The sequence below is a fragment of the Impatiens glandulifera genome, chromosome 3, assembly GCF_907164915.1.
Source record: "Impatiens glandulifera chromosome 3, dImpGla2.1, whole genome shotgun sequence".
Taxonomy (NCBI): domain Eukaryota; kingdom Viridiplantae; phylum Streptophyta; class Magnoliopsida; order Ericales; family Balsaminaceae; genus Impatiens; species Impatiens glandulifera.
This window is the reverse complement of record NC_061864.1, coordinates 56,704,532-56,716,489: the sequence shown is the minus strand read 5'-3', so window position 1 is coordinate 56,716,489 and position 11,958 is coordinate 56,704,532. Positions and strand designations below refer to the sequence as shown.

At 33.7% G+C, this 11,958-nt stretch overlaps 1 protein-coding gene across 1 annotated transcript; it reads right to left on the bottom strand.

Moving 5' to 3' along the window:
• Positions 1-8,189: 8,189 nt before the first annotated feature.
• LOC124930447 (geraniol 8-hydroxylase-like) lies at positions 8,190-10,460 on the bottom strand. Its single transcript, XM_047470789.1, has 2 exons — positions 9,497-10,460; positions 8,190-8,810 (listed from the first exon to the last, which is right to left on the bottom strand). The coding sequence occupies exons 1-2, from the start codon at positions 10,373-10,375 to the stop codon at positions 8,190-8,192; spliced, it is 1,500 nt and encodes a 499-aa protein (XP_047326745.1). The 5' UTR covers positions 10,376-10,460.
• Positions 10,461-11,958: the final 1,498 nt, after the last annotated feature.

Genomic DNA, 11,958 nt, shown 5'->3' with positions numbered 1-11,958 from the left:
TGAGACAGATTCTATAAAAGCCTGGAGCTGATCATTTTCCCGAGCGAATGGAATGAAATCAAAGATGCAGCACTACTCAAAGCCAAGGGAAATAGATTTGCAACAAGCGTGTTTAAGTGCGGCTTTGGAGCATTGGTGTATAACATTTGGCAAGAACGGAATGCAAGGGTATATGGCAAAACCCACAGGAGCGTGGAAAAGTTATGAAAAGATATTGTATCGGATTGCAGCACCCTCGTGGGAACGTGGACAAGAATTCCAAGCACGGAACAGAACTGGAATATCTGTAGGAACTAGAATTTATTGTTTTTTAAACTCACTAGAATTGAAAACATTGTAATTAGATAATTCATTTACGTTTTTAGCTTTTAGCTTTTATTCAGAATGTTACGACTTCAAAATCATTCTAGGCTTGTCTAGAATGATCTCTTAAACTCGTGGTTTTTTTTCAATTTTAGGAATTTTAAATGAAATGACTTTAAGTCGTTTTTCCTTCAAATAAAACAAAGAATAATATATAATGGTTTGTGTGAGTTTAAATTTAAGGAAATAAGGAAGCGTAGTTCTAATTGAGAGAGAAACTATTAATAATGACATTCTTGAAGGAAATTTTGTGTATTTAGTAGGATAACAAACTTTTATAATTGCATTATTTTTAAAAATATATGTTTTATCTTTCATATCTAGAGTTAGATAGAGAATATATAAAGTTCTTAATCACCATGATTTTCCGTGAATTAAGTACATTTTTATCATATTTTAATATGTCATTTTAACCATATTTTACTATTAGTTTGACAAATGTGAAGTATAATTCGAAAATGTCAATTAGAATATTAAACAAGAAAAAGGTCAAGAACTCTTGTACTTACATTCATATTGAAATTTACGATAATCTTTTCTGTTTGGAGTTAGACAAAGAAAACATAAAGTTCTTCATTAGTATTATTTTTTTGAATTAAATACATTTCATTATCAACAAATGTGTAGAATAACTTGACCGTGATAGGTTGATCAGACAGGAAGTCTGTAACAACACTTCCTTTAATGAATTTTTGAACTGTGTATACAATATTGTATTTAGAGATCATCATCATCCATTTAGAGAGTCTAGGAAACAACATCGTTCGTTAAAATAGATAATTAATTGGATCCAATCTAGATACCAGCTTGATAGGGTGAACTTGCATATAGTGTCTTAGTCTTTTGGTGACCCATGCAAGTGCCCAACATACTTTCTCGGGTGTTGAATAGTTCAATTCTTACCCAATAATTCTTTTGATGAGGTAGTGGATAGTGATTTTGAGTTTATCCTCGTTTTCTTGAGCTAATAGGTTGCCCATAACCAAATTTGTTACTGTGAGATAGAGAATTAATGGGACACCGGGCTTTGGTGGCAAAAGGGCTATTGGTGACTTTAGATATTCTTTGATTTTGTCAAAAACTTGTTGACAAATTTTAACCAATTGGAATTTATTATCCTTTTTCTATATCTTAAAAAGAGGATCACAAGTGCGAGTCAGTTTGCTGATGAACCAACTTATGAACTGGATTTTGCCGAGGAAGTCTAGGACTTCTCTCTCATTTCGAGGGGTAGGAATAGTCGTAATTGCCTTAATTTTGGAGGGATCGACTTCTATTACACGTTGGGTAATGAGAAATCCTAGCATCTTACCGTAGGAGACTCCAAAAACACACTTCTTCGGGTTCAATCGAAGCCAATATTTTCGAATTCTTTGCAAGAATTTGTCTAAGTTGGGAATATATTCCTATCGATCCTTAGAATTCACGATCTTGTCGTATATGTAGACTTCCACCTCTTTGTGGATCATGTCGTGTAAGATCATCGTTACTGCTCGTTGATAGGTAGCCCCGACATTTTTGAGACCGAAGGGCATGACCCTGAAATAGAACGTGCCCACCTCTGTGATGAAGATAGTTTTCTCTCCTTATCTTCTTCATCGGTCAGGACTTGGTTGAATCATAAGAATCCATCCATGAAAGAAAATAGTTTATTGCTAGTTGCATGATAGACAAGAACATCGATATGAGGTAAAGGAAAGTTATCCTTATGACTGACTTTGTTTAGATCGCGGTAGTCTACACACACGCGCATCCTTCCGTCCTTCTTTAAGACGAGATCCACATTGGATATCCATATGGAATAGTCCACAGTTTTGAGGAATTATGCTTCCAATTGTTTTTGGACTTCATCCTTAACCGTGGTAATAACCTCAGTTTTGATCCATCTTAACTTTTGTTTGACGGGTTTGGCTTCTAGATAGAGGGGTATCTGTTGTCGAACGATGAAGGATTCACTCTGGGCATATCCTTGTAAGACCAAGAGAACACGTCTTTATTAGTCTTGAGAAACTCTACCATCTCATGAAGCTCGGTGTCATTCAGACTTTTTCCAATCAACACGATTTGAGGATCGTCCTGCGTATTGAGGTTTATTTCGATTATCGTTTCAGCTGCTGAAAGGATTTCATCCTCATGTTCCAAGAAGTTTTTCATTTCAAAATTAAATTCAGACTAAAATGAAACATCATCATCTGAAACATATTCAAAACTATACTCTGGAATTTTATTAGATTCTTAATTATAAAAAGCATATGACATCTCATCAGGATTGTCAATACAAATGTCTTTATTTATTACGACATTAGACACTTTCTTACAAGCTAGTATTTCACAGACTAGAAGGGGTAGTTGACGGAAGGTTTGCGGAATCGTTCTTATAAGAACTTTTATCATATGAGCCTTCTCTCGTCCCGTCACAGAGGGATTGTTCCTGACCAGCTTTTCTAAGGTTTCATGCCAATAAGTAGTCATTTTTCTAAGCATATTATAAAACTAATATTTTGTTATAATTTAGGTAACAGGCACAATCTTATTGATGGATCACTATAATTAAAATGGAAATCCTATGAAGTTCAATGAATTAATATTGAGTGAGTTATTTCTTGTTTTAACAAAACAATTTTGAGAAGTATGTGTCTTCATAGGAAAACCTAGATGTCGACACAAAGAAACAATGGAAACATAATTTCGGGGATGAGTCCTTGGTCAAATGGAGATATATTAGCAAAGATGGTGCATTTGAATGCATTCCTCCCAAATAAAAATAATTTGGATGGAGTTTCATAATTTTACAACAGCAGTAAAGTAACACTCTACCTCCATAAAGAGAATCATATAATAGTGTCCGAAATCAAAATGTTTATATTTGTCCATATAAGTAGCTGCTCAAACTAAGTGTATCACTCCAAATCTGGGTCGACATAAATTGTGAGAAAAATAGGCTATAAATACCCTAGGCAACAACTAGATTAGAAAAACTACACCCTAAAAATATCTATAAGCTATTAGTATTTCTCTTTTGGAAAAATCTGTTAGCTTTTCACTTCAAAAAAACTCAAACACATTTGAGAGGGCATGTCAAAGTAATAATATTTTGAATTATTAACTTGCTAAAACATCTCATCAATCATGGTCTTGTCTTCCAACCACTGATCAACCTTATCCTCTAATGTTTTTGAACATTATATGGAGAATTAGATAAATGCAAAATGGCATGGTCCCAAAATAATAAGGTCTATTATCAACCCCAAGATAACAAATTAATAATGAAATATAGTTAAGTTTGTTATAGAGACTTTATTAAATATCTACATTCTTTTCGTATTTTAATTAAATGACTATAAGTTGTTTCTCGAAAAAAAAAACATATACATTTATTTATATTAGGATGAGCCTAGGCATGATGAAGTCAAACCTATACTATGAGCCACTCATTCAATCTAACTATTCTTTTTAAGGAGATTAAAATCATGTTAACTTCAACTCTTCAACTTAAAATCTCTCAAAATAACTCTTGAATTTTAGGTTTTCTTTGGTGTTGAGAAAGGACTCTACATCCTTAGCTCTTGGAGATGGTTCTTCTGCAGTATATTACTTCACTATTCTCAACATTCAAGATGTAGATTCTTCAATTTGTACTTACATCTTTTTTTATGAGTAGAGTTTATTTACAGATAGAGCACTGCCTTGAAGATCTCAAATTGATGGATAAATTTAATATTATTCCTATATATATAAAATCAAGCTTTGAGACTTCACTCCGGTAGGCCAATACATATGATTGCGCATGGGATGACCAATTTAAAAAAAACAAAAATTCAGTTCTGCAATGTGGGTTATACTCTATTAAGAGTTTGCATCCAACCTTTTATCCCACAAATTGGATATACTAGATATTGAACTGGTTGATCATATTTTAGATATCAAATTCTTTAAATCCAATCATTTATATTTGATTTTTTTTTTAAAACGACTTAGCATTATTTCATTAAAAATTCCAAAAAATGGGAAAAAAATCCACGATTTTAAGAGATTATTCTAGACAGACCTAGAAGGATTTTGAAGTCGTAACATTCTGAATAAAATCTAAAAAGCTAAATGAATTATCTGATATAATGCTTTCAATTCTAGTGAGTTTAAAAAAAGGTAAATTCCAATTTCTATAGATATTTCAGTTCTACTCTGTGCTTGGAATTCTTCTCCACGTTTCCGCGAGGGCGCTGCAATCCGATACAATATCTTTCCAAAACTCTTCAACGCTCCCGCGGGTTCTACCATATACCATTGCATTCCGTTCTTGCCAAATGTTATACACCACTGCTCAAAGCCGCACTTGAACACGCTTGTTGCAAATCTATTTCCCTTGGCTTTGAGTATTGCTACATCTTTGATTTCATTCCATTCGCTCGGGAAACTGATCAGCTCCCAGCTTTTATAGAATCTGTCCCAAAGCTCTGAAGCAATACAGCAGCTCCCGAATAGGTGATCTATGGTTTCTTCATATTTTCTACATAGGAGACAGCTCGCGTCTGGGATGCTCATATACTTGTTGATACGATCACGAGTGTTGAGTCTTTCATAGAAAGGCGAGCCATAGGATGAATTGGTGTCTAGGGATAATCTTCGTTGACCATATAAGAGGAGTCCATTCTACTTTCTACGCTTTTTTCCGGGTTACCTCCCATATTTTCTTCGATACCAGCTTCACATTGTCCTCATCTTTCCATTCATGAATATCCGGTCTGTCGTGTAGTTGTATGTTACTTATATGATCAAGTATCCTCTGTCCTTCTGGATTTCTTCTGAGGAGTGAGTCTCAATTCCCTTCTTTAATGTCTCTGATTTTCGCTTCTGTTCAGTCCCTTCTGATGCGGGTATTTTGAAACTCCTCCTTATGGATGATAGGTTGGTTTTCAAATTAGGGGTCGTGTCAGAATAGAGTGTCTTTCCCGTTCCCTAGCCGGATGTCATAAAGATCTGCAATATTGCTTCTTAGTTTAAGAATCTTTTTCAGAGACCAGCTCATACCTTCATGAATTTTGCAGGTCCAGATGCTGGTTTCGTATTTCTTAAACCTTGTATGCACCCATTTGATCCATAGTGACTCCTGATTGTGCTCCAAAGCCCAAGTACCTTACGAGAAAATTTCCTTCATTGATACCCATGATGTTGAAGTTGTCCTGCTTTGTTTCGTCCTTCACGCCTCCATAAAATGCCACACTTTTGCTTTCATGAATAGTTAAACCTGTAACCTCAGAAAAGAACGTTAGTGCAGCCCTAATAGTTTTAATGGAATCAATGTCTGCATGCGCTAGAATGAATAAAACGTCAGCAAAGCATAAATGGGTTACCTTCTCTGCCTTACAGAATTGGTGAAAGATGTATGGACGATTCTTTCGGAACATCGCGAAGATGCTATCAAAGATCGCCAAGATAGCTACGAAAAGGTAAGAAAAGAGGGGGTCCCCTTGCCTTACCCCGTTTTCACCCTTGAAATAGCCTCTGTGGACTCTATTAACGCTAACAACAAAGCAGGATGATGAAACGCACTATATAATCCAATCAATAAAAATCATAGGAAAAGCATATACAACCAGAAAGTCTCGAATGGCTTCCCATCTAACAGAGTCGAAAACTTTCTTGATATCTATTTTGAAAGCACTCTCGGGGATATTTTCTTTTTCCCGTAGCCTTTTAAAAGGCTCTGCATGAGAAGAATATTACGAGAGATTGTCCTACCGGGAATGAATGCAGATTGGTTAAGATTTAAAATTTTCCTATGACATTTTTAAATCGATTAGAAATGATTTTTAAAATTATTTATAAATCACATTGCAGCAAGGAATTGGTCTAAAATCTTGTACTTTCTCGGGTACCGCAGTTTTGGGGATCAAGGTTAGGACCGTTGTATTCCATTGCTTTAACATCTTCCTGTTCTTGAAAAACTCCAGAACCCCATCAGTAACGTCTTTACCCACAACCGACCAATTGTCTTTGAAGAACTGTGCATTAAACCCATCAGGACCCGGGCTTTGAAGAACTGTGCATTAATATATTTGATATATTTATTTAAACTAGTTTTAATCAACTTTATTATTTTTTCATGATCACTTATTTAATTGGTGAAGAGAGTAAAGACAATAAGGGTGTGTTTGATAACCATGGAATTGTCATTGGAATTGGAATTGGAGGGTCCAATTTCAATTCTTATGTTTGTTAGAAACTTTAATATTAAGAATTGGAATTGGAATTGGAATTAGAATTCCAACGGAATTCAATATATTGTAATTTGATAGTTCTCAATTTTAATCTTTTTAAATCGAAATTGTAATTTTAAATTAACATGTTTTTCACGTTTTTGACATGTTTAACACGTTTTTCATACATTAAACACGTTTATTACGTTTATGTCACGTTTAACACGTTTCACATATTTTCATGTTGTTGGCACGTTTAACACGTTTTTGGCACGTTTAACAAGTTTTTGGCACGTTTAACATATGTTTGGTACGTTTAACACATTTTGACACATTTAACACGTTTTTCATGTCCTTGACACGTTTAACACGTTTTTGACATGTTTAACACGATTTTCATGTTTTTGACACGTTTAACACGTTTTTCACATTTTGGCACATTTTGCACGTTTTGACACGTTTAACAAGTTTTTCACATATTTGGCATGTTTAACACGTTTTTGACACGTTTAACACGTTTTCATATTTTTGACACGTTTAACACATTTTTAACACATTAAACACGTTTACCATGTTTTTGTACGTTTAACATGTTTTTGACAAGTTTAACACGTTTAACACATTTTTTTTTACGTTTTTGACACGTTTACCACATTTTTGTCACGTTTTCACGTTTTAGCACGTTTAACAAGTTTTTCACATATTTGGCACGTTTAACACGTTTTTGACATTTTTTCATGTTTTTAACACGTTGAAAACGTTTTTAGCACATTAAACACGTTTATCATGTTTTTGGCACGTTTAACACGTTTTTGACACGTTTCACATGTTTTTTTACGCTTTTGACATATTTGACATATTTTTAACATATTTAACACTTTTTGACACGTTTAACACACGTTTTGGCACGTTTAACACATTTTCACATTTTTGACATGTTTAACACGTTTTGAACACATTAAATATGTTTTTGGCATTTTAAACACGTTATTGATACATTTATCACGTTTTTCACGTTTTTGGCGTGTTTAACACGTTTTGGTATGCTTAACACATTTTTGACACGTTTAACACGTTTGATTAACTTTGGCACATTTACTGCAATTTGACATGTTTAATACGTTTTGGCCCGTTTAAAACACTTGTGACATGTTTAAAACGTGTTAAATATGCTTAAATTGTGTTAAACATGCCAAAAACGTGAAGAATAGAACTTATGGGGTGGGTATTATAAAAGGATTTTCAAAGATTACAAAACACTCCCCCAACATCTTTGACTGGGAAAAGAAAAGAAACAAACAAATGGTAAATTTATAGATGATTGTCAAATCCCAAAAAAATATTGTTCATGTGCATGAGTTTATTTTCCAAACTTATAATAACACAAAAGTAATAAAAATTTATTGGTTGCATAGTTGTCCAAATTACAAGAATTAACAGTAATATTGTATTACAAATACTCACCATGGCACATTACACAAACATACTAGTAACTTAAATGGAAGAAATAGAATAATAAAAACATAATTAGAAGTTGGAACCATTTACTCTTGATTTCATATTTAAATATTTTAATTTAATTATGAATAAAAATCCCTTTAACCCTCAATTCCAACTACAAATGCTCAATTACTTATATAAATTTGGATTAGAAAGCCTTGGTGTTGGTATTGCAACAAGAGATTTCTTATTCTTTAGAACAAACCCAAACTTTTCTTCCAAGTCTACTTTCTCGCCCTGAGACACTTTCCACTCAAAAGAGTGAATGAGCGAGGCCAACAAGAGCAAAAACATTATTTCTGCTAGTTGAATGGCCACGCAGATTCTTCTACCGGAACCAAATGGAAAGTAGTTAAAGTCATTTCCAGTATAGTCCCATTTTGAATTCATAAACCTTTCAGGATCAAACATAAGTGGGTCCTCCCAAATCGAAGGGTCTCGATGAATTGCCCAAACATTGATGAATACACAAGATCCCTTGGGAATTGTGTATCCACAAATAGTGGAAGACTCAGTAGGACATCGTGTACCAAGGAGAGGCACACCCGGGTGTAAGCGTAGGGTCTCTTTCATGATTGCGTACAAATAAGGTAATTTTCTAAGGTGTGATTCCTCAACCATATTGTTTGTTCCCACCACGACTTCTAATTCTGTTTGCGCTTTCTTCATCACATGGGGATTATTCATCATCTCAGCCATTGCAAATTCTACCATGTGCGATGTTGAATCCGTCCCTCCAATAATCATATCCTATCAGAGAATAAACAAGTATAAATGCTAACAGGAATGTATTAACCAAGTGTATCATGGTTCTTCATTACCATTTACCATCTTTTAATCATGATCTAGAAATATTTTTATTTATAATGCCATAATTAGATGCATACATAATGAAAAGGGTATTTATTATATTGATACAAGGGATACAACTCCTTATCTTGCCCAAGTTATTATAATATTACAAATGGGGTATATATATGTTGATCATGTTGCAATAAATTATGTATGTTTTTTTTTTAATTTCCATGATCTAGGTACTTAAATGTTCATCTATCTCTCTTTGTCTCAAATTCAAAAGATTGTCGAAATTATATTTCTCATTATTATCCTCATCTAGTCATCTATCATTATTTCCCAAAAAACATTAAACCACTTCAACTTATTACTATCTATAACATGCAAATAAAAATACCTAACACCACCACTTGACCATGCACAAATGAAACTTTTGTATATTTGGCTTCTCAGCACACTAAAATCTTCTCTATAACAAGCTCGAAAAGAAATAATGGTTTGAAATTCAATTTTTTTTCACCATAGTTTAAGTTGAATGTCCCTAGTCTCATAAAGAATAATGTTGGTGTATTACCAAATTGATTCCTTTCGGATTTGTTTGATAAATTTAATTTATTATGATAGAGCATATAGATTCATACCATTAATATTGCTTTAAGATGAGTCATGGTTAGAGGGGTTTTATCATTTCCTCCTCCTTTTCTCAAATTCAAAAGAACCTGAAGAAAATCTTTCTTCTCATTATTATCATCCTCTCTTGTCCGTTCATCTATCACCAATTCAAAAAAATTATCAAACCTTTTCATCAATCTCTTCATCTTTTTCTCAATACCTTGCAAGTCAAATATAGCTAGACTTGGGATGAAATCTGATATATTTGTTTTTCCCATCATCGTCGTCACATCTTTCACAAAGAGTCGGAACTCAGTCCGAAGACTCCTTTTCGTCATCTCATCTCCCCACAATATCGTGCTTATTGCATTCAGCACCGTCATGAATACCTCTTCCTCAACATCCACCGATAACATTCTCTGGACCCAAATGTTATTGACCATCTTTTGAATCTCCCTCTTTCGGATTTCGTAGACAAAATCCACCATGGGTCCATTGAGCAACTCTCGAGTGAAGACTTTCCTTAGCATCCGCCACTCAGGTCCACTAGGGCTCCACAAAATGTCAGAGCCACCGTAGAACCCTACTTTACCAACAATAGTGATGTCTCTGTTGGCAAAGATGATGTCTTTATCTTTGAGAACTTCTCGTGCCACAGAGGGAGTGGAGATGACAATGGCGATCTTTTTCCCAAGCCGGAGGGAGAAGATTGGGCCATAGGTCTTGGCCAAGTCAGTGAAGTAAGAGTGAAGCTCGGGATGTAGGAAAGGAAGGCTCCCAAAAAGGGGTAGCCCCATCGGTCCAGGAGGAAGCAACAACGCTTGTGCCTTTTTGGAGAACTTCTTAAGTAGAAGTGAAGTAAACCATATCAAAATCAGTATGGAGATCAAAGAGGTTAATAATGCCATTAAATGACAGAAGAAAATATATCATGCATGTCACTGAAATGTAGAGAAGATGAAGGCTATTTATAAACAAAATAAGCAACAACAAATTACTAATGTGAAGCTTATGGAGTCTTGTTTGGAATGAAGACAAAAGAACTGTCACGTGATTGCACGTCATGGGATATATTATTAAGCCAACATTTCCAAAGAAATAATCTTTTCTATTAAGATTTTTATCAAGCATATTTAACACCAATTGAACAACAACTAATGGAATCTAAAAGTAGTCTCTTGTTCCAACCAGGGATGGATCCAGCATTCAAAGTTGGGGTGGGCTTGAAAAATATTTGGGGTGAGCTTAAATTTTTTTTTAGATAAAATAAGTTTTTAATAATTAGATAAACAAACAGTGAATTATATTAAAAATCTTTAAAAAATTAGGAGGTAATATCATATTTTTACCATAAAAAAATAAAATAAAAATTCTTAATCTCGGCCTTTGGACAATTGATCAAATAATTATATAAGATATCTAGTTAGAACATTGGCAACCTTTAATAATGAACCATAAACTTCAAACATTCGGGAAATTGAATGGGATAATGTTTCGATTCACTTTGGAAAACATCTCATCAATCATATGGTAATATTGTTTGCTTTCTGAATGATGATGTGGAGGAGATTTGAACTTTGACCAGACTTAGAAGAATTATAGAAAGTAAAGAGTTTTTTTTTTTTTTTTTTGAGAAAATAGTATGAGCTTGTTTTCAAGTATCCTTTCTTGCCCATTAAAATTGATTGGTTAAGTAATAACTTGTAAAAAAGCACCATTACCTTCTAATTAACTATTACCAACTATTTGTCATCAATTTATTCATCGCCTAACATATTCCAATGCACCATAACTTTCATTAAGACTACAAGTCATTTTAATTTAACCAAAAATAAAATGAAGTAGATGAGCAAACCCTTTTCATTTTAAGCAAAATCAAAAGTTTTGAAAAGTTAGAAATAAAAGATTATTACATTTTAATCAGCATAGAAATTTCATAAAGGTATTATTCATACTATTGATAAGAGCAATTTATTTCATATTGGTGCATAAAAATGATACAACATACCTTATAAAGTTGTAAATTTCTCTTACAGAATGACCTATATTATAAAAAGTTGCTATTTATCTTTTACCAATTTTTTTTTTGAAAAACGACTTAACATCATTTCATTAAAAATTCCCAAAAATGGGAAAAAAAACCACGAGTTTAAGAGATCATTCTAGACAGGCCTAGAATGATTTTGAAGTCGTAATATTCTGAATAAAAGCTAAAACCTAAAAACGTAAATGAATTATCTGATTACAATGCTTTCAATTCTAGTGAGTTTAAAAAACGGTAAATTCCAATTCCTACAGATATTCCAGTTCTACTATGTGCTTGGAATTCTTCTCCACGTTCCTGCGAGGGCGCTGCAATCCCATACAATATCTTTCCATAACTCTTCAATGCTCCTACGGGTTCTGCCATATACCCTTGCATTCTGTTCTTGCCAAATGTTATATACCACTGCTCCAAAGCCGCACTTGAACACGCTTGTTGCAAATCTAT

Bases quoted from the DNA above. Each gene is read 5' to 3' on its own strand.
- LOC124930447 (XM_047470789.1), bottom strand. From the start codon at position 10,375: ATGGCATTATTAACCTCTTTGATCTCCATACTGATTTTGATATGGTTT. The intron at 8,811-9,496 runs GTATGAATCTAT...ATTCTCTGATAG, and splicing joins ATCTTAAAGCAATATTAATG to GATATGATTATTGGAGGGAC.